This window comes from Falco naumanni, chromosome 2 (assembly GCF_017639655.2).
Source record: "Falco naumanni isolate bFalNau1 chromosome 2, bFalNau1.pat, whole genome shotgun sequence".
NCBI classification, from domain to species: Eukaryota; Metazoa; Chordata; class Aves; order Falconiformes; family Falconidae; genus Falco; species Falco naumanni.
The window spans coordinates 26,568,378-26,591,861 of NC_054055.1; the positions used below are offsets into that span (position 1 = coordinate 26,568,378).

The 23,484-nt window shown below is 42.4% G+C and overlaps 2 protein-coding genes across 6 annotated transcripts in view; one reads left to right on the plus strand and one right to left on the minus strand.

Moving 5' to 3' along the window:
• The window catches only part of MTMR2 (myotubularin related protein 2), a 65,974-nt gene extending 62,012 nt beyond the window's left edge, over window positions 1-3,962 (plus strand). For all 5 annotated transcript variants that reach the window (XM_040583635.1, XM_040583636.1, XM_040583638.1 and 2 more), the window contains 2 exons: window positions 755-931; window positions 1,961-3,962. In XM_040583635.1, coding sequence (XP_040439569.1) covers window positions 755-931; window positions 1,961-2,122 — 339 coding nt within the window. In that variant the 3' untranslated portion in view covers window positions 2,123-3,962. The remainder of the gene's footprint in view (window positions 1-754; window positions 932-1,960) is intronic.
• A 1,044-nt stretch (window positions 3,963-5,006) lies between these two features.
• Window positions 5,007-22,875, minus strand: CEP57 (centrosomal protein 57). Its single transcript, XM_040583640.1, has 11 exons — window positions 22,753-22,875; window positions 17,157-17,313; window positions 13,917-14,096; window positions 13,489-13,610; window positions 12,482-12,598; window positions 10,612-10,689; window positions 9,401-9,505; window positions 9,161-9,241; window positions 8,569-8,813; window positions 7,732-7,876; window positions 5,007-6,266 (listed from the first exon to the last, which is right to left on the minus strand). Exons 1-11 carry the CDS (start codon window positions 22,777-22,779, stop codon window positions 6,030-6,032), a joined length of 1,494 nt encoding a protein of 497 aa, XP_040439574.1. The 5' UTR covers window positions 22,780-22,875; the 3' UTR covers window positions 5,007-6,029.
• Between the last annotated feature and the right edge of the window lie 609 nt (window positions 22,876-23,484).

Below are 23,484 nucleotides of genomic sequence, written 5' to 3' on the forward strand. Positions count from 1 at the left end.
TCACCAAAAGGTTGCAGCCTGACATCACAGAGGTACATCGTGGATGGGACTGTGTGGACCTGATGTGATTATAGTTTGTAGCACATCAGTTAAAAATAATAATAAACTACTGTAATACAGAAGTGGTGGCATGGTACTGTAGTGAATTCAAGGTCCCTGTTTCTGTAGAGTCCATAGTGATTGAATAATTGTAATTCCCCGAGAAGAAAACCTGCATGCTGTTCGCATGTGAGTTTTGGTGCTTTTTTTAAGGCCTCAGCCTAGTGAAGTACTTAATCTGGAAAGCACTTCAACACTGGTTTCACTGGGACTATTCACAGGCCTAATTATTCCACTAGACCAGGGCGCAAGTCAAATGTTTTCTTTTTTTCTTTGCAATTAAATACTCCAGCAAGTCCTCCAGGAGCACTTTAAAAAAAAAACCTCAGAGTTTAACTAAGGCATTGAGGGTTCACATGCCAGTGTCCCCCTGCTGTGCTGATGCTGATTCCTGGTCTGTGTTGGCAGCGGGGTGGGTAATGGGGATGTTCCCATGCCAGGGTGCATGTATGCCTGCCCGCATCCACGTGCTTCAATTACAATAACCGCATCAAAAGAACGTTTGGGTTTTTTGTTGGTTTTGGTTTTTTTTAGTGCCAAAAAGGGAAAGCAGCTCTGCATTAGTGACAGGCCCGTGCACATGCTGTTACGCTTTGGAGATAAATGCTGTGATTCGTATGGGAACTAAAGCTTTCTCCACCCCCTTCTCTTACAGAGCCTTCCAAAAAAGACCATATCGCTTTGGTCTTACATCAACAGCCAACTCGAGGACTTTACTAACCCCTTGTACGTGAGCTACGCCAACCACGTCCTGTATCCCGTGGCCAGCATGCGCCATCTCGAGCTGTGGGTCGGCTACTACATCCGCTGGAACCCCAGGATGAAACCGCAGGTACGGCTCTTCCGCGCATCCTTCTTTTTATTTCCCTCTCCGCTAGTATTCATCCTGTCATTTTGGAGTTCCAAGACCTTTGAAGCGCAAGAAGTAATGGACAAACGTAGGCTGCCGCTGCTTAAATCTAAACCCAAAAGCCTAAATTCAAATGCAAGCAAACATAAGCGCAGCACCTACAGCTGGCTGGTGCGGGGTGCTCAGCTGGGGGTCACTGCCTTGGGAAATCTGCAGAAGCTGAAGATGCTCAGCAATTTGGAAAATTTCTTACTTACAATATGGGGAAAATCAGCTGAATTCTCCCTTCTTTATGAAAAGGCCTAAACCCCTACGACTTCTTTGGATGCGGGATTCTAGATAAGAGCTTGGGGGCTGTATGTATTTAGGTGACCAGCGCTAGGAACCTGCTGCTTGAGGCACAGGCAGGCAGTCAAACTGCAGCCCTGTTACACTGTCCAACCCTGACAGCAAGGAAGCTGGCTTGCCCAGGGCAGGTTCCCGAGACAAGCAGCCTGAACACGGCCCTTGATGCTGAAGTCACTTTTTAATAGGAAAGGACAAAAATTCCTGGATTTCCTCAGTGTCCAACAGCAGTTAACAGAGCTTTGCAATTCAGGGGCATTAGATACAGGAACCCAACAAATGCTTTGCAGCACTGTTCAAAAGTCAGAATTATGTAAAAACACTTAAGTATGTATTGGGTTTTTTTTTTCCTTAAAGCGCTAAAATTATGTCTGGGCTGAGACAAGGCCAGCAACCCCCAGAAGTGTCAGAGATTAGCCCTGCAATTGTCATCTTCAAAATCTAGAGTTTTGTTTAGCCACCATTGTGCTATGCACGCTGGATAAAAATGAGCTTCCCAAAGCCAGAGTAACTACTTACTTACCCCTGGGCTGGAGACAATGCTACAGCCCACATACCACGCTCCTTCCCTCACAGCTGTGGCATCAGGTCAGCCACAACTTTTTGTGGTTCGGGCTTACACCTCTGTGCTTACCTCCCAGCATTCAGCTACACATTTTCTTGCAGGAACCTGTCCACAATCGCTACAAGGAGCTTCTTGCCAAGCGGGCTGAGCTGCAGAAGAAAGTGGAGGAACTGCAGAGAGAAATCACCAACCGTTCCACCTCATCCTCGGAGAGAGCTGGCTCTCCCGCACAGTGCGTTGCTCCTGTACAGACAGTTGTATAATACAGACTTTTTGCAGAGTACCTTCCCAGGACCACGGGGGCAGCTTTTCCAAAACCCTCTAGAATTTCCAGCGTGGTGTCTGGGAGATGCCAACCTATTTATTTATTTCTCTCCAGGGTAATTTATTAGTACTGTAGCACTAGAGGAAGCTTAAGCAAAAACAAACAAACAGGCCCCCCTATGCAATTACCCTTCTCAGTGGCTAGGTTATAATACAAGCTAATTGCACTTGCCACCCAAAAGGAACCTAGAGCTCCTTCTTTGTTCACTTCTATGCTGGAAAGACTCTGCACTAGAATGAAGTACTGTGGAGGAAAAAACATCTACTCAGAGTTTGCAAGATCTCCCGTTTGCCGAAAGGAAGTAGCGAATCTGACTGTGTTGGAGCTTAGAATACAGCTGTAAAGCCGTGAACCCTCCACTACCAATGTCTGTGCAGCAGTGTTATGAGAGCGTTTGCCAACATACTTGGAAACAAGCATCTGAAACATGTCACCGTTCTTGCTTTCCCCTTCACTTCAGCCTAGATCATAGGAAGCCATGTAAACAATGCCTTATTTAAAGAAAGGGCAGCTTCTACCGATAAAAACACACGGTAGACGTGCAACCTCCGTGACTTGACTTTATAGGACAAAGTTTACTTCCATCTCTGCCACTTTAGAGTCTTGCTTACGGTTTACATTGAGTGTGCCAGGATGCAACTTAAGCACCTTTATTTCTGAGTAGGGGAGGCAGAGCACGGCTCCCCGGGCTTTCTGCAGTTCTTCTGTCCACCAGTGCCTCGCACATCAGGGGAAGGGTAGTGGAGTACCAAGGGGCACCTGTGACCTGCAGGGACCAGCCATTTCATTTTGCTTGGGTAAGCATAATTAGTGATTTTAATGCTTCTGTGCAGGATCATAGTGGCATAAAGTACTTCAGTTTTATGTTAACTAATGGAAGCAACTGTGTATCAACCAAAGAAGCCTTTCTGCCTGCATTGCAACTGCTACTTAAGGTTATTCTGGTAGACGAAACAGCTTAGCCCGTTTGAGCCATATGTTTAGGTCTCTTTCCTCATAGCATGCTTCAAGAATTAGCATCTCCTGACTAAAACTAAGTCCAAATTAAATTTTAATACAAAAATCTTACTGTAGAAGTGGAGATAAAACCCCACACCTGGTGAAACCATGAGTGCCCAGTTGCTCTTCGAAATGGGTAAGTACAGGGTTGCAGAAGATGGGGCTTATAGCAAAGGAAGTTACATGTGTGCAAGGATCCTTACTCCGCACTGCTTCCCATCTCCACGCCAAGGAAAAGGGGCAGTGCTTGCTCTGGGTCCTGTGGTGCTCTTTTCGCAATAGGATCCCATACTGCAGCCACAGCTACAGCATGCTGCGTTCAGCTTCTCTGCCCAGACAGAAAAGTATTTTCTGAGAGTACAAGAGTGGACCAGTTTACACATGAGAAATCGCCTTTCAGAAGCCACATTCCTCCCAAGGCAGTAACAGTAGCTTCCCCTGCAGTCTCTGTTTCTGCCTGCTCTACTGCAACCACCATCTCAGTACGTACAGAGAAAGCCACAGCCACCTTCTGACAGCACGAGTAACAGGCTGTACAGCGGCACGTTTGTTTCAGGGTTGCCAGAGACGTTATGGTTCCATAGTGCAAAGAATCCACACAAAATACTTTCCAAAGGACTTGGATTTGCTTTAAGGTTAGAGGGCAGATCTGCTGTTACGTACAATCACTATATAAGATGGTTCATAGCATAATTCTGTATTAGCAAATTGTGTGTATATTTTGTTTCTTGATGAAGGCTGTTTGGTTTCCTTAACACTAATAAAAATTGATAAATGGGTGAAGTTCCTGTGCTCTTATTTTCAACTATGTGGTTCTCCAGAGGACTTGGAAGACATGCAAACATTAATAAAATAGCACTGAAAACTTAGTATGTCAAATCCGAATCCCTCTCATTCTTCTGCAGATGGTCTTGCAAGATGCTGATGTACAAACCCTGAAATTTAGAATGACAGGCAAACAAAATTCATCTGTGGACAAGTTTCTCTTGTCCTTTACAGACCACTATTAATACAGATACAGTGCTTAGCTGTTCAATATTACAAAAAGACTATCACACCAAAAAATCTAAACAATTTCTGCACTTTACAGTGCGTTAGCACAGTAACTTCTGTGTAAAAGGAGGATTCACATTTTTCTGTGTAACTCAATGTTACCCCCAAATTCACTGGGATGATTTGGGAGCAACTCAGTGCCTGCTCTTTGACACACTCACCCCTAGTAGGCTTCATTCCAACATGGGCATCTCATTCACTGCACACAGCCTGAAATACTCCCAAGCCTTCCATCGGCAAGGAGCTGTGCGAGGACAGACTGAGGTGATGTGAACTTAACTCACCTTTGAGTGAGCTGATCCCCAGAGGTCCTTCCCGAGCAGGATTGCAGAGCACAGTTTCAGCTGCTGATTTTTCAGAACCTCCAGGATGAACGGCCCTCCAAGTGGTTACTCCAGCTACCTAGAACCACATCTCCCCCATAAATGAAGTTACAGGGGATGGCTCCAAGCCCAGCTAACAGCTTCCAACTTCTCCCCTCACAGTTAAAGCCGCCTGTGCCACGGATGCAAGGAGGCAAGCAGGCTGGATCGCCTACCACTAATTAAAACTCACATCCCTTCTGCCCATGCTGACCCCTGTTCAGCTACAGGCAAGGGAGGACAGCTCTGGCTTCCCCTTACCCGCAGCTTGCCAGCGGCTCGTGTTCATCAGCCTGACCAGGGAGATGTCACATCACTACGCGAAGCACACTGGATGGGGCGCAGTGCTGCAGCAGAGCAGCAGACACTTAAGTTAGTTCAGAAGTAATGCAGCTTTCCCACAATTCGTTCAACAGGCAAGCTGGCTTTATTATTTTTCAACTTATAAACGGGTCATCCGGGTCTTCTATACATCCCATTAATAGGAAATTCTTTAAATTATTAACATAATAAATAACATTTACTCAGATGTGCAAATCAGAGTGCAAAATTAACTGCACCACTACCGAAGTGGATAGCTCAAAGCACATATTTCAAGTTAAAAGCAAGATGCCAGGACTGAATGGCATGACTGAGGCACTTGCAGTTTAAAACACTTGTGGTTTATCCAGATCCTTTACCACCTGAAGCTGTGAACTAGGAAACAGGGTATTATCCCCTATCCTCAATTTTTTTCAAAAATTACAACTTCTGTAGAAAAAAATTCATTCTTCAGACTTGAAAAGAATTCAATCATTAAGCAAAATAATTTGGAGAAGTTATTTTGCTCCTTTGAGTACTCAGACATCCATTGCCATTAACGCAGACTAAAGCAACGTAACAGAACACAAGCTAGGAAAGCTTTTTGAGGAGAGCTCCACAGAACACCTCTGAAAGGTTTTACATGTTCTCCCTTAGACACTCTCAAGAGTTTGAGTAATTGCAGCTGCATACGGAACAGAATTGACAAAAGCCCTTAAGACTTTGGGTCACAGCACTGCTTTCAAATAAGATAAATTTTTGAGAAGCCTCCCAATGCATGGTTCAACAATAGCGTGAAATCGCACTGGCATTTCACACACACCAACCCACACAAACGTGCAGTGCTTGGTGTGCTGAAAGAAAATGGAGGGACCACGGGAACAGCCACGTGAAATGGAACTGACAGAGACCTATGGTTAGGTTCAGTGGCTGAGTACCTTAAAAATGGAATGTGATTTAAGATAGACCATAATATATACAATCAAACCCAGGGATGGAGAATTAAGGGCCCATATTTCAAAAGTGCACTTAGCATACAGTAGTCTCTTTCACGTAGCGAGAAAGGCAGCGGCTTTATATCCAGAATGTGAGAGTGACTGGGATGGTTCAAGAACATCTCCTGCAGAACAGTCAGTAGTCCCAGCTGATGTCATCTTTCTGTAGCGAAGTCTGTATGGTCTGCATGTCTCTCAGCAACTGAAGATTCTTCCGACTCTTCTCTCCAGGTTTCACTTTGATGGGACCAGCATTCTTTCCTTTTGCTGTTACTGTAGTTGTTACTTTAACCTCACTAACAGGGAACCTGCTGTCTTTTATTTGTTTAGCAGAAGTCTTTTTGGACTTGCATTCTCTCTTAAGTTTCTCTAGCTGAAAGAGAAGTCCAAAGAAAAAGATTAAGCAGTGACCTTGCTTCAGTTTCTGCTGGGCAGTTCTTCCAGACAGCTGATAATAACCTACCACTTATATCTCAGCCAGCTAAGCAAACTGATGCTTCCAAGTCGCCCTGAATAACAGATGTTTTATTTTCCTTACACAGCATTGCTATATTTGCACCTTTAGAACTGTGTTCAGCTTGTAGTCTGAACTACTAGGTAGTAGTAGTTAGGAACTACTACTCTTTAAAAACTGACAAGTTCATTATGGGGGAACATCTCCATTATGAAAGCAATAGAAAAAAAGCGATGCATAACAAAAAATTGATTTGTCACTGTTACCATCCAGTGATTAGAAAAAGACATAAACAGAAGACAAGTTTTTCTGCACACATACTAGTGATTTTAATAGCTAGTCACTGTCAGAGTTGTAGCTTTAAGAAGAGAACCAAAACTGCTGAGGTGAGGAGCTGGTACCCACACACAGCAATACAAATCACAGCATGTAAGGCTCAGTACTCAGCAATGAAGACTGAGCTGGCATAAGCCTGAATGGGGAACCAGTCTAAGGTGCAGACATATTCACACTCTCAAACTGCAAAAGGGGTGGCTTTGCAATTCCCCTCCCTTCACATAGTGGTGCTCCCTCCTCCTAGTTCATAGCACGCAGCAATTTTCCTAAATCCCAACTCCAAGAAATTTTGCCAATAGCTAGCCAGAAACCTCAGTATAAGCACTATCATTATCACCAGGAACTACTATGCATCTGTTTCTCTGCAACAGTTCCTCTGAAGATCATAAGAGATCGAAGGTGAGTAATGCTTCTGACTGAAAACATTTCACATGTCCATTTTGGACGCAGCAGCAGTGCTCTCAAGCACGTATTTTGTGTGTAAGTTATGTCTGGTGAGGGTGAATCTTGGTTCATATGAACTGAACCAGATTAAACACAGGGGGTTAAGCTCTTTGGAAGAAATTCACCAAAATGGACAAAGATTACAGAAAACAGGGAACCGATAGGTTTTACAACTTCGAATGAACAAGCTACCCTATTCAAAACATTTTGAAAGTTGTTTTAAACAAAAACAGATATTCCATGTTTTATAAAATGCAAATCAAAACATAAATAGTTCATTTAATCCAAGCAAAGGAGAGCTATTAAAAAGATTCAGGAGATTAGAGGAGCATAAAATACAATGCAACAACAGATGTGAAAGCTCTGCCCAGGACAGGATGAAGAGTGAGCACAAGGGTGACAGGATTAGACCGAAAGGACACTTCTGCAGAAATACTGGGATAGAAGCACGAAAGTACACAGACTAACTTTGGGATGTCAAAGCTAAAGCTAGGCGCTACTGCTCTACTGTTCGGCTTCATTCAGTTGCTGCTAGGTTAGGATATAACATGAACCTTAAGACAGCAACTCTACAGAAGCATGAACGTAGCCAAAAGTAGCTCACCTGCAACCGATGCCTCCGGACTTTGCTGATCTGGTCTGCCTTTGCTTCCATCTTTCCCACCAGTGCCTCAAGTTCCCTCTCCAGATCTTCCCTCACTGCAACGGTTGGGGCTTCCTGGACAAGCTTGGACAGCTGCTGGTGATCACTAGCATGGAATTCAGACAGAACAAAGCTTGCATCAGACTGCCTTGGCTTCCAGTGCTTGTACACCCAGTTCAGAAACAACACTCCTAGGAAACCATAGCATCAGCAGCCAGGCACGCTCAACATACCGTAAGGAACCAGTAAGAACAGCATTGCTGGTTAGCAGCATTATTACAGGAGCACATCCTGGTGGCAGGCTGCTGCAATGTTAAGTCTCAGTAACATAAGTAGCTTCAAAACTTCAAATCACACATTCAAAATGACCAAATAATCCCTTGAGGGTATGATCTCAGCACTCATTCAGTTACTGTTTTGTGTATCTGTATCTGCTGCAGTTGCGTGTAGAATAACAATTCACATTCTGTTAACCAGGACAAGCAAAATGACTAGTAAAGCTGTCCTTGAACGGACTATTGTGCATTGCCTCAGGTGCTGTTACCCCACTTCTTCCCTACCCCTTAAATTCAATACTGTTGCATATAAACACAGGTATGGAGTCCAGAAATCATCAGAATTTCTCTTTAAATGCAAGAAGAAATGACAGCCCCTGCAGCCTGTAGAACAAAGATTATATACTAGAGAGTTCCTAAAACTAATGCCTTTATCGTGCAAAACCTTCCAACTTTAAAGCAAAGGGCAAAAATACAAAGCATCTACATTCATAATCTGCAATGGAGAATATGTCAGACTCACAAACTCATCTGTCCAAATTCATCTTGTAAAGTCAGCAACACTTCCGAGAGCTCTTCCTGGGATGAAGAAGAGTCCTTTGGCACTGACGACTTTCTGCTTTTGTTGGCAGGATGACCAGTACTGATGGGTTTTGCTAGTGGAGTATCACTTACCACACGACTGTTACACAAAGCTTTCGTGTGTTGTTTCATCAGGTGTAGGACATGTTGCACATTGGCACCAACTGAATGACTGGGACTGGTAGACTGAAAAGGAAAGTAAAAGAAACATCTTTTAAATGGCATTGTCAACCTACTTGGTTACAATGGAGAACATATAAAAACAGTAACATTTCTGATTTGCTGCCAAGAATGTATTTTTTTTGTTTGAATGAGCGTGCACCAACAAGAACAACTTGACAAGCAGTACAGAGAGGACCCACTTCTGGAAATGCTAGCTCAGCAAGCTATCAATAGTCAACTGCCTTTTGAGACAAACTGGAAGTCAAAGAAAGTTAAATGATCTGACCACTGGGTGTCAGGGTGCACCAAACCAAAGCCACCGAAGGCTCTGCAGCTACTGAGCATTAAGCTTGGGAGTAAGAGCAGCTCACCTTTCCAGCTACAAAGGGTACATCGCCCAGACACAGTCTGTAATGGGGCCGTGTAGTGAGATGGCTTGTAAGAGAGCCTTTCTGGAAAGAAAGATGAGAGAAACGTTTATCAAAGATGACACTACAGCAAACCCATTTTCCCTCTGCTTTGTAATAAAAGAGGCAACCAGTTTCCTAAGGGAATGCACACGGCCTTATTTAACCCCTTCAATAACTGTCCTTTTCCTCCCCTCATGTTACCTTCTCTGGCTGCTTTGTCTTTTTCCTGGGTTTTCTTGCTTTTGGAGAAAGCAACGGTGATGCTGCTTGAATCAGTAGTCTGTTGGTTTCCAGGCCTGTTTGAAGCTTTAATTGAGAGAATTAAGGGGAGTTACTGGAATGACATTAATAGATAATCAGAGACAAAGTAAGCTGAGAACTGGAAAACAAGAATTTCTGAAATACAGGCTTTCTGAAAGCAAGGGTTGTGAGTCTTTAGGATCCATTTGCAGTCCAAGGGTAATTTAAACATTAAATAAGAATACTACCTCTGGTACCATTAATCATCACTAATCCCAGTAAGTTAGAGAGTTAGTCTTGCTGCAATACTCCCATACAGGCAAATGCCAAAACATCTGCCGTGCTTTACACTTGACAAAATATTCAATAAATCAAAACACCCTTGCATGTAATTAACACAACTATTCTTTCTGTTCTATTAAATCTGACATTAAAAAAACAAAAACAAGAAGCAGCAAACAACAAACCATCAACTGGAATAGTTAGGTTAGGTTTCTCACTGCCAACAGTGAGCTCTACATGCTTCGCTGTTCCTTCCAAGAGGAAGCCACAGCACAGCTTTAGAAATCATCTCCCAACCAATCTCAACTAGAAGTATTCACAGAACAAGTATTCATGATTGAGACACCTTTACCCCCCCGCCCCCCCCAAACTCATGGCCAAGATTAATGCTAGAGCCTAACATGTTACCTACATACTTCTTCAGCATACGAGTATTTAATGAACACAACATTTCAAGGATAGAAGATCAGTGTCCTTATGGGCTCATAACCAACAGTATATGTTGCTTCTTTTTTTGCCGCCTTCTACAGTATTTCTAGCTACTTTTACAAACAAGGGAGCACACTCATTAACCTTGATCTGCTTAAATCCTCATACACCCTCAACTATGAATTAGTCTGAATTTCTACTCCTTTTTCAACCAGCTTTTTTTATTGAAGAAATCCAGCTTCAGTGCACAGTTGCTGTTAGAAAAAAGTTTCCAAAAAGCTCAGACAACTTCGGCACATTTGGCACCTCAGACAGGAGAGGAGGGAAAAAAAAAGTCTAAAACAAGGTTTTGGTTATTCTGTATATGGAAGGCATTTTCACCAAGTTTAGTTGAAAAGTTGATGGAAAGGAAGAGGTAATTACAGTGCATACCAGTACAAAAGAAACTTCCTGTTGGTTACCTCAGCTGCTTTTTCCTGAACAAGCTTCCTTGCATGTTCTTCCTCCTGAAGCTTGTGTTCCAGCTCTTTCATTTTTTTCTAATCGAAATCAAATAAAACCAACAGCATTATTAGTGAAACAATTATTTTTTTCCTAAAGCATACAATACTATGAGCTTGAGCAAAGTATATGAGTTCAGCTTACAACTTAAAGCTAAGACTTCAGCATTAGAACGATTGCTGACATTTTGTCTGTATAGGCATAAACACAGCAGTCAAGTGCTTATCCTTAAAACTTAATTGATTTTTTGATTTTTACTTCCGCAATTGGTATCTCATAAGTTGCAGCCTACAAGGAGAGCAATACACAAGGCTGTCTTCCTCTTTGGTTATAAAAAAACCACCCTAGAAAGTAGGTTATTTTGTGTACATTATTGTGAAAGATTTTGTACTACAGAAGAGCTAATAAAGATGTATCATGTATCACTAAACTGAGAGAAGACTTGCTTCATTTAGACCACAAACAACATTTTTGCTGCATCTGTAACAAACTTGTAGAATTTTTGAGCATCTAGCCACCTTCCTAATAAAGAAGAGGGGAAAATTTATATGATGCCTCTGAGAGATCTTTAAGTAAAACTGAAGTGATTGCATCTTTTTATGGTAAAAAGATGTAAGAACTCTTTTGAAAGTCCTTTTTCAATGAAAACAGATAAGGGGAAAGGCACACATTTCTTTGCAAACCCTCCAACAAGATGAAAACAGTGTTTAAATAGTGTACACTTAAAACTCCCACTGTGAAATTTATTTAATAACTTTCTGATTTTACACAGCAGAGTGAATAAACAATCCAGAGCTCCAGGACACAAAACAACTTCCCTTCTCTTCCCCTAAAGACTGATTATTCACAGAGCAACTAATCAAGCTTAAGGCAGAAAAGCATGCAATTCAAAGTAACAGCTATATTTGTACTCTTGTTTGTTTATAAACCCACTACACCGAAGCAGTAAATATTTCGATTCTGCTTTACTTAAGCACTAAGTGCAAGATTAATGTAACCAGCTGTTATACGAAGGTGTTGAAAGGTAAATCCCTGGATAAACATTGATGACAAAGGCGCTATACAAAAGAACTAACTTTTTTGTCGAATACAAGAACCCTTCAGACTATTTTTTCCCCCCATTCAAATCACATATATTCCATCTTTCTTACAAGCCCCTGTGACAGTTTATCTTCCATCACCCCAGCCTGCTCTACAGTCTCAGGAACCCCCATCAGGCCTTAGCCACTGTGTAATGAGTTGGGTATTTAAGCATCCCTTCACCGTAACATCAACTCTTATAAAAGATACCGATTCAAAAGAAAACCTGAAAATGCAGACTGGTTCAAACCACTGACAGACAGCCAGCGCTAGAGGCCTAGCAATGCCAGACTCCAGAATGCTAAACACAAAATAACTAGTAATAGTTGTGTTTCTTAAGAAGGAGGGCAAGCGGCTAAAAGAAAAATAAAACCAAGCACAACAAACCCATACAAGTCAAGTCAAATCTGGGTCATAACTGAATATTAACTGCTACCACTTAGTAGCACGCAAGGCAACTCAGAAGCAGAGAGCTTAGAAATGCCTGCAATCCTACATGCCCAGGCACCAACTAACCACAAAAGAGGAAGACTAGCAGATGCTGTTAAGGCTTAACAGAACTCCAGCTCTTGTAGTGACCTAACACCTACCTGGCCATGTAGGCTTTCAGCAGTAACTTTAAATTTTTACCACACTTCAGCTTTAAAAAGACATTTAGTTGCTCAGCTCTGCTACTGACATATAGGCTATAAAATACCAATTACAATAAACAAGATAATCTGATATAGTATCCAATACAAATTGACAGACCTCTGCTATGGACTGCATTGTTGTAAGCCTGCTGTATTCTTTTTCCAGCATATCCAGCTTTTCCAATTTAGACTGAACATGTGACTGATCAAGAAGCCGATCTGTCTCCAATGAACCCTTGGAGGGAGAAGTGAAAAGCAAAACAATTATAAGCACAATAAAACAAGACCATCTATAGTAAGTCGTGTCTGCAGCACAAAAGAGGCCCATAAACAGTCCAAAGGAACTACTACTTCCTCTGTGCAATTTTAGATGGTGCTATGATTAAAAAGCAAACTGCACCACTGATTCACCCACCAGTTTTGGAAACCTCACACCCTGCAAACTGAACCAGATTCAGATGAGAGAGAATTCTACAGTCTCTCCTGCCTCCAAACCCAACATGGTAAAACCCTCTCATTACCAGGCTATTAGAGATAGCTTTCCTAATTTTTTTAAGTAAATATTTAATAGACTTAAATAGGAAAGCCACAGAGACCAGAAATAGAAAGCTCTAGGTAATCCATACTCCTAGAAAACTAAGTTCAAGGTCATTTTAAATATAGGCCAAACCCCACAGTTACTGATGATGGGAAATAGAAATTTTACTATTATCTCTACAGAATCAGTACTTTAGCTCCAGTTTAGCAAAAGCAGTACTAGTAGAAAAAGTCCCCAAAGACCTGAAGACTGTAAACACAAAAGGGAGGTTTTGTCCAGTGGCAAATGCATATAACACTGAGGGATAAGGATGCACTGCTACAGTAAGCCAATCATGCAGAATCAAACAATTCTTACTAATATCAAAGCCTGATACTGCCTTAGAGACAGGTGCACAACGACAGAAAAGACAACAGTTGTGATAAGACTGGGAATTTTAAATAGGGAAATTATCCACACCTAAGTACATAAAGGCCAGTTGAAAAACACCCACACTTAAAGACATTAAAACTACAGAAACTACAAAGAAATCATTACAATTTTCATTATTTTTATAATTTACCCCTGGGATAATCTTGAGAACACACCTGTTTCTCCAAGAGATGTGACTTCTCATTTTCTGCATGCTGGATCATTTTTCTCATGTAGTCCAGTTGTTTCTCCAACAGACTGCACCGAGACTCAGCAGCTGCGAGCTGAGAAGCCAGTTCTGAAGATAACAGAAAGCACAGAAGTGAAATCACGCACTGCTTGTTAATGGGATATTTTTTTTTTTCAGGACAGTTCCAAAATAAACAAGACTACCATCTAAAGAAACTCACAGGTTAAGCCTAATGAACATTTGTATGCATGCAAATCACCAAAACAAAGTATGCTTTTAAAATTATTTCTTTACAACTCCATGTGTCGCTGCAAAGATGCTGAAAAAAGCAAATTTAAAGTTTTGTGCGTTGATAGATATCAAGTTTCATCAACATCAGTGTTTTGCAGTATATATATAAAGTTTGTAAATAACCTTGATTTTTCTTTGACACTTCAGTCTTGTCATGCTCTTTGTGCTGCATTTGTTCACTCAGTACTTTTTTATAGTCTGCTGTTTCCCTGCTGAGGTGTTTTACATTCTCCTCTGCCTGAAGCCGTTCCAACTCCAGTCGATGAATTTTTTCCTGGAGATTCTTCAGAGCAGAAAATATTGCTGTAATTGAACAAGTACCTTTTGTTAGATATCATTGCCACCACTTCAAGATAACATTGAACTTGAAACATTTTTATAAAAGCACGTTATGCAAGAAAGTCAGTGTTCCTTTACCAGCATCTAAGACTCCTACGAATTAAGACCTGCTTTCCTTTAAACCGTAACTGATTCTAAAACTAGTCTCAAACAAATAGATGGCCTTGATGCACACCATCTGAAGCATTAGGGAAAGATGCATCCATTTCCCAGAATAAGCCATGTAAACATTCTGTAAATTAAGTGCAAACAGTGCATCTTCTGACTTATCAAAAATAAATGAAAGGTCACAACTAGATAGTCAAAACAGTGGCAGTTCTCTGTATTATTATTCCACTACTAGCACATGCTAGCAAAACAATTACAAAACACAACATTCCTATGAAAAGTCACAGAGCAGGATAAAGTTTAGCTATCAGAAGGGCTATAGAAGTGTTTATTTCTCGAAGTGGCAGCTCCATTTTGATTCTTCTCATTTTGCAGTTGTGTTCCTCTCCTGCCCCGCAAGACATACATCTGCTTTCTGCTGAACAACTTTCCCTCTTTTTGTTCCATTCCCTACTTTAGCAGCTACTCAACTAAACCTTTATATATTCAGCACCACAGAAAGAAAAGAAATTGTAATAGAACTCACATCCCCTTGCAATTAGACCATCTGCTGGTAATCTAATGTATTATGTCTCTTAGCTGTATTGTTCAATTCTGCAAAGAGAGCCATAACCATAAGCCCTTTCCCTATACAGTCCTGTTAAAGTAAAACACAGGAACATCTGTACAGACAGCTCATATAGCAGACTAATCTGCCAGGTCACATTAGCCCACTCCTTTATGCTTAAATCCACTCTAGAGAAAGAATGCACCTTTATTACAGAATGCATGAGCACAAGAGAAGATGGGACTGCATATTTGCTGAGCATCAAATTACAAAAAAACCCACCAAACCAAAAACAGAAGGAAAAAAATTATCAGAATGAGTTTTCCAGAGTGAAAGCTCATCAAAACTTGAAATGCAGAATAGCACATTAGAGCATCGTTATCAATAAAAACTACCTGCTTTAAGGTACCTGTTAAGTAAATAAGTGGGTGACAACAGTCACAGTTAAGGGGAAAGTCACAGATAACTTGGCCTTGTTGTCAAGATCAGTGTCACTAACGACCCCCTCTTCCCTGTTTATATCACTATTATCAGGATTCAGTTGAAATGGGCATGGCTAAAACTATAAACAGCTTTGTCACTATTATCCTTAGAGCTAAACTGAAATCTTTGTATATTTACAATAATGACTAACAAAATAAACCAAATGAAGCAATCCAAGCAATGAATAAAGGTGAGACCCAACAGTATGCCAAGTGTCATTCTGTCATCCTTATTAGAGTATTAAAACCAACTATATCTACTGAGACATGCACACACACAACACAATTTCAAAGCAAAATAAGCAGCATTAACTATACTCAATTTCAGGATTTTTCAATAAGTTTTTTTTAAATTGTAGGGTGAGAGAAGCAGTAAGGATAATCAAATCGATTTTCCCATCTGAAGTTAATTTCCATATTCTTAAACTACTAAAATATACACTCCGGAACATTTCTGCATTTTAAAAAGCTACACAAAAAGAGTAAGATACTGGATCATCTGCCTTCTGAATTTTCAGTATGTCTTCATGTTTACTTAAACATATTTTTTTTAAATAACAACATTTCATATTTTTTAAAAAGGGATGTAATTTATCCGATTGCCTCACTCTACCCATACTTACTTCAGATTTGGCAGATTCCCTGCTTGAGAAGTTGCCAAGTGAAAGCTTGGAAGTTAGAAGTTTATCACTAATGCAACACAATCTATAAAAATATGCCTGCAACAGTAATTCATAACAAAGCTCTTTCCCGAACATCCAATTTCTCATCTGTCACAAGGTTCCTTTAGTTCTGTGTCAATGGCACTCTCAACTGATGGCACTGAGCACATGAGAGCATACTCTGCATTTTAAGTAGCACTTCCAAGAATTGAGATTTCATCTACTAGTTCATTAATGTAGAAGTCACTAGTAATTCAGACATGAATTACATCATTGGAACAGGGACTTGGGGCTATCATGCTGATTTTCTGCTTAGTTTGAGTGATATTAGCATTTATCCTAAATCCTTCCCACTTTTCTCCCTATAAGGAAAAAGACCAAGTTTATCGTGCTCTTACTCTTAAGCCTTAAGGGTGTATTTTTGCAATGACTGTGAGCTGAACAGGTCACGTCAAAGGATCGGTCCTGCTCTAGCCTCCCAACTACCCGTACTGCCTCCTGTACTTACCCCAAGGTGGCTCTGGAGTGCATCTCATTGCGTGACAAGTTAATTCACTAAAATAACAGAAAACTAACCAAGAATGTTTTTATTCAGGCCAGGTCAGGCAAGAGGAACCTGTTTATCTGGAGATGAACACCAGGACTGGAGTGGCAAAGGAGGGAGAAAGAATAGCCTAGGAACAAGGAAGAACAAATGGGAGTAAAATCACCCCCTTTTTGGTGTTGAGAGCTCTCAGTTCAGCACCACACTGAACTCTTTTCTGTATTCTCCAAGTCTTCACTGATACGATAAATATTCTCACCACACCTTGTCCACAACAATGCCTTCCCATTTCAACAGGTCCAAACCTCTTCCTTTGCTCCTGACCAGTCTGGGGGCTTAAGTCTCCTTATTGTAAACTCAGCTGTGAACTCAGGAAAGGAAAGATTGGGGGACAGGAAGACTGAAGAAAGAGGACAAAGAAAACACTTCAGGACAATTTCACAAAGTACTCAGGCGATTTTACAGCTCTCTACTACTGAAGAGGAGCATCTTTCTCCAGCAGCAAGATGACTTTTTTCATTAGGTATTCTTCAGTAAGGCAAGTGCAAACGACTTACAAAAACAGGTGATCACTGGGAAGTGATAGAAGGATATAACCAGTGACGTTTGTAGATTAGTACATACAGTCTTTCAGCACATTATTTGGAAACAGGTAAGAAAACAACTTTGCTGAACTATTACCTCTGCTGTTGCTTTCAGGATATGGAATTACTGGTTTCCGTGGGGAGCGCAGCAAATCTGAATTAATAAATGGCTTGTACTTTGGATATTCTATAAATGAAGTTGCAGAGAGTCCATCTGTGGCCGACTCGGAGTTATGAGTTTTGTGCAGATCATCCTGAAAACAAAATAAAGCTGTTTATCAGCACATTTGTTTCTTTGTCACAAAAAAAGTAAAATCCAATTAGATGATACATAGAAGTATTGCTGCAGGAGACTAATACCTTAAAAGATTTATTTCCTTCCTTTGGACTCAGGCTGTGTCATTTTTCCATCTAACTCCCTCCACTAAAAATAGAATCAGAAGGAAAAAAAAAAGTCTTTTCCATACTAGTTTCCGATTTCCACTTCTGTCTTCTACTTAATTCCACTGTCTCTTGCTTATTGTGAGAAGGTAATGCACAATTAGTTAGAAAAAATCTGCCGCCTTAACTACTGATTATACTCACTGGACTTGAGATACCAGGCTAAGGTGGCCAAACCTGATAAAACATGCCCAGGAGCACAGTTCTGCACCCACTCATCTAACCTAACAGCTCACTAACTGTAGATGGGGCAGAGGACATGCTCTCTTCTCACCTCACCCTCCCAGCTGCGCAGTCCCGACTCCTCTTTTCCACTGATTTCAATTCATCTCTCCTATCCTTCCCTGCATAGATTGAACCCCACCAGCAGACACATCTAGATGACTTCATACTACACCTGATTAGTGGTATCAGCCCAAGAAAAGCAGCAGCAAATCACAGCCATGAAGGTCCCCTGCCTCTGAGCAGCAACGTGCTGTTAGGTCAGCTTCAGACTGTTCTCAAGAACATAGCCACAGAGACCATGGATTTCCCAGCAGTCTACATCAATTTCCCAAATGTTTGTTGTGTTTTGGATGTTGTAATGACCAGAAGGGACCACCTAGCTGTGAACACACTGTGAGCTGGGATACCATCAAACCATGTGCTTTCTAACAAGATTCTTCAAAGCAAAAGGGCCATGGCACTTAGTATACTGCATTTATGGTGATGACTAAAAAACTGGCAACCTGGCCTAACCTTTTTGATTTGTGTGTATGAATAAAATAAAATATGAATGGTTATTTTTAATAGGCAAGAGTAATTTCTCTCCACTGTACCCACCACTAGATATTTTAGTAGCAGCATTTGAAGGTAACATAAGACAGAAGTGGGCTGTAGGTAGACGCAATGCTCCCACAGCTTTCCACAGAGCATTTACTAATATGTCAACTGAACAACTGCTCACCTTGGCAGGGTTTTGTGTTTGTGGTTTCTTGGGGTTTTTTCTTTTTTTTTTTAAATTTTTGCAAATACCAATTATTGGGAGCATATTGTGACCCAAATTAAAATACAGAAAGTATTTATGTATGTTACTCATAGAAAATCAGACAACTGCCCAAAACACATTATGAGGAAGAAAAATCATACAGAAGAAAAAAAAATTAAGAAAACATAAGTTATTTAAAGTCTATCCACAGCTTATTTCTTCTTAGAAATTAAGTGATTCATTGTGGACAAGAATATTAGGACCCCAAGTACTCTGAACGTATCAATCATTGTTTCTAAGGACAGTTTTATGAACACTTTGCAGTTTGTATTTATAAGTTTTTCCTACACAACATAATTGCTTTTCTTGGAATAACTTCATTTGCACAAGAACTTTTGCTACCGCAGAAAGCCAATTAAAACACTAATCCCTAATTAAGAATATACCAATAAAAATATTTTGAAGAGGTTTTTGTATACATGTGTATACACAGTTTTATGCTTAGCAGCCATGAAAACCAAATGAAAGCCCATTAGGTGTTAACATCAAGACCTAAACCTCACTCCTACAAAAATACCATCAGCATTACAGGATGCTGAACTGATGAACACAGAGTAAGACCAAGTAACAAAGTAAAAATGAACCGAGGAAAACACAGAATTAGTGCAGCAGGCAACAGAATAACAGCAGCAATGCAAGCCTCAGCAACCCAAATGACAGTAACCACTGATTTAAATATCAATATACTATCTGCCATTGATTCAAATCAAAGACATCCCATGAAACAGTCAAAAGCAGAATCAGTTCGAAATCCAAGCACAGCTGCCAGCATCACAATTTTCCTACATGTCTTGATGTTTCACCTGTAAAATCTTTGTGAATTAAAAATAACTACATAAAACCTCCAAGCTATAGGAAGGTTTTTGTTTGGTTTTGCTGGCATAAGTAACATTTTTCTAGCCCAAAATAGACTAAGTGAAAGAAAAAGCTAGTGTACTCAAACACTTCAACAGTTATGCAATGCAAAAGCAATACAGGCTTTCGACTACTTGCATGTCATCTACATTTCACCTGGACGCAGGGTACAGGCACCAATTTGAATAGTGTAATAGTCAGTACAGAGATCTGCTTGAAATAAATACTGAAAAAAATGTGCCGAAATACTGACCATTGTACAGGGATTCATTCTTTGCTTCAGTTCAAGTAATCACTTGCTACCAAGTCTATTTTTCTCATCTGTTTATGCAGAAGACTGGTTTATATTCCTTTTAATAAATAGATACTTCCAAATAACCGGAGTATAAAATTTGAGTTTATGAAACAGCATCAAAGAATTTCCCATCATAAACTGTAGACTCAAATATTAGCTAGTCCCCTTGATTTCTCTCAAGTCATCAAAATTATTTAAGTCTGCTGCTGCTCTTGAAAATTCTCACAGGGAGCATCATGCTGTGATGCTCTGAAAAATCCTAACACACTTAAGAAAATACATATGAAAATCAGGGAACTCTGTATGTTTGTTCTGAATCTCAGCTAGGCCACTTTTGCTAAATGAATCTTCTCTCTTTGCGTACTCCCTATAGGCTTTCCTTTCTTAAGCCATGCTAAAGCCTCAGAATAGTAATCGAAGAAGCTTACAGTCCCACAAGGAGCAAAGTGAACCAGTATTAAGTAATGGTAGCAAGCTGAGCACATTTAACCTTCACAGGTATGAGGACATTACCTTCCAAAACTCATTGCTGCTACCATTGTGTATCAGCTGTCTACTCAAGCATGCAAAAGCTAACAATAAAAGCAGCCACAGCTCAACACACCAGTAGCACACAGTGACTTCCTGAAGCTCCCAAACACTAGGCAGGGGGACGAGACACGACCTCATAGGAAGTTTTCAAATAATCAGCAACTTGTGGCAGATGGACACTTTTCAAACTAAGCAACTTGCATAGATGGTAAAAATGATCCACCAGAACATTGTCCCTCCTCTGAAGCAGTAAAGTACAGTACAGCAAGAATAATTGTCCAGAAGACTATTAATCTCAGTGGCATACCAAATGTTTCCTAAGTACAAGGAAAAAAACCCCAACCTCTCAGTCTTACTCATTAATAGATACAATTTGACAGATCCATGGGATAGTAAAAACAACAATGATTTATAAACAAACTGTAGAACCAAAGAGGCAGAAAAATGCAGAAAGCCTCATAGACAATAACTGCAGCCATAAAGCACAAAGGCACCAGTCAGAGCCTTTGGTACTAGCACTTCAACACTAGGAAAAAGGACTAAATTAGAGTGGGTGCAGTTGCAAGTTCTTATATGGGTGCTCAGAACAGAAATAAAATAAAGCAGAGGGAAAAAACCTGATGCTTGGTAATGCTTCAAGTGACACACAAGAGTCCTCACGCTTGGTTAAAAAAAAAACCAAACCCGCAGAAATAGGGGAAAATCATGTAGGGACAGGGAAAAAACTGAATAGCCAGGTATTGAGTTCACTGAACATAAACCATCCAAGTACAGAGTTATTAAAACTTTCAAAACAGCTGTTTTGGAGGGACAATCTCAACTAGCAGCCTGCCTTCATCCCTCAGTACTGCGTAATTCAGAGAGTGGGGAAGGAAGAAAAGCCTATCACCCAGAGGCTAACTTAAATGGTGTCTGTACCTCCCTGATACAGGAGTCAGGAGTGCCCTAAACTTGTATATCTGTAGTTAAAAGCAGACACTAAGAAGTTACCTTAGTCAAGCCATTACATCAAAGGGGGGTGGGGTGGGGGAATGGCACAATACAGTATTTTCTGTTAAGTTTCTGCTGTAGTGTGCCTGATGTATTAAAAGCAAGTTTTTCAAAGTTCAGAAGCTGTAAAGTTTGCTTTTTTCCTTTTTTCTACACAATCAAAAAGTGGGCAGATTTTTTTCCTAAAAGTTTTGTTTTACTAAACGAACTAATTAAACGGCTTACATTCATCTACTTAAGCCTGAAACTAGTTTTCTGACATCCTTCTCTGTACACGCTAGGAAAAATACAAGTCAGGAAGGACACAGGAGACCTCAGATTCCTCTGTCACAGCTCTTGCTGGTCCAGGTGTAGATACACGACCACAGCGCAGAGGAGGTGACACACAACAGAGAACACCAAGCCAGGTGAGTAGCTAGTAAGACCCCAAATCACAGATCCTCAAGAGACATATCTCACACACCATCATGCTGAATCCTTTACACCATCTCGATTACACCAAAGCACATATAAGACACAGCTGCTCACATAAATACCCCAACCCAAAAGCCACCTGACTTCTGAGAGCTCCAAGCATCAAGCCAAGATGTCAAACAAGAAACCCAACTGGAAACTTCTGTTTCAGGCAATGACGTGGTGGAGGCAGCCAGCCTCCACTCACCCAGCTCAACACAGCAGGCTGTGCTTATGCCAGCCAAGCCTCCATTTCTTCATGTCACCTGTCACCAGCAGAGACACAGGCCCCCTTCGTTATGCTCAGCACCTCAAGAAACGTGAAGGAGGAAATTCTGGTCCCCTGTGTGCAACGCATTACATCCAAGCCTGCCAGGTGCTCACGTACACGCCTAAGGATGCATGTAATACACTCAAGGTAAACCTCGGTCTAAGATAACATTTTCATCAACAGCAACAAGCAGAGGCTAAATCCATTACCAGCTCTCCAGCGGGAAGCACCAGCTTGCCGTGCCAGCGTGCGTGGCTGACCCCCCACTGCAGGGCCAGCCGTTCCACCGAACCGCACCTGTCTCTGGGAGAGACCTTTCTCAACGTCACGACCCAAAACTATTTCTGAAAATAAACCGAACTGCAACATTTTACTCCCATTCGCTTGCAAACGTGCTCTTCTGACACCGGCGTAAGGACGGTAAGAGGGCTAGGCTAAACAGCAAGCTGCTTTTCTACCTGTCGCTTTCAGGTAACGCGTGCCCATACACAAGGGGCTTTAATATATAAAAATATACGCACTGCGTTTGAAAGACAAGACAGCTTTCACAGCCCCGTTGTCCCTAGCACGCCGGGGACGGCAGACGTCCGCCCCACACCGCCCGGCCACCGTCCCGGAGCCCACCGGGCCCCGCTCCCGCCCGGGCCCCCGGCCTGCCCGCTCTTCCCCTCACCAGCGGGCCGAGGTCCCAGGCCCGCCAGGGGAGCACCACACGCCGGAGAAGGCCCCGACGGCCCCCACCCCCAGGGCGGCCCCATCACCAGGCAGCGGGAGGCAGGCGGGATCCCCCCGCGCCGCCAGCCCCCTCAGAGGCGGCGGCCAAGCCTCACCGTGCGCTCACTGCTGCGCGCCGCCATCTCGGCCGCGAAGAAGGCGCCGTCCTAGCGCATGGCCCTTTAAGGCGCGACACCCGTGCGGCGGCGGCGCCTTTCGCGCCAAGTCCCGCTTGAGTGACGCCCCAGCTCGCCAATGAGAAGGGAGGAGCGCGGGGGATAGCCCCACCCCGCAGGGGCGCGAGCTCCTGTCGCAGGCTCAGGTTTGAGCAACGCGGCAACTATCCAATAACAAAAGAAGGTTGCTTCTCGGCCAATCGAAGGGGGCAAGCCGAGAGAGGCGGTGCGGCCTCCTGCGACCAATCGCTTGGGCCGGGAGGAGGTGCGTGGGCGGAGCGAGCGGCCGCGGGATTCGAGTGCGGCGCACGGCGCCCGCAGCGCACGCGCGGAGAGCGGACGGCGGAAGAGGACGATCTTTGTCAAAGAGAGCACCCGAACTCCAGCCAATCGGAAGGCAGAAGTAGCTCAGGGCGGACCAATTAGCGCCGCGGCCGCGGGGCCACCCAATCGCCGCCCGGCTCAGGGCAGGGCGCCCGCCGCGCGATTGGCGGCGGCGGGAGCGGAGGGGGCGGCGATTGGGCGGTGAGTTTTGAAGGCAGGTTTGGCGCGAGGCGGTGATTGGCTGCCGCCGGAGCCCGAGCCCAGGGCGGAGGGAAGGGCGGGGGGCGCGGGGTGACGCTGATGCCGACACAAGGGGGACGCGGCTCGGCGGCGCGGGCTCAGCGCGGG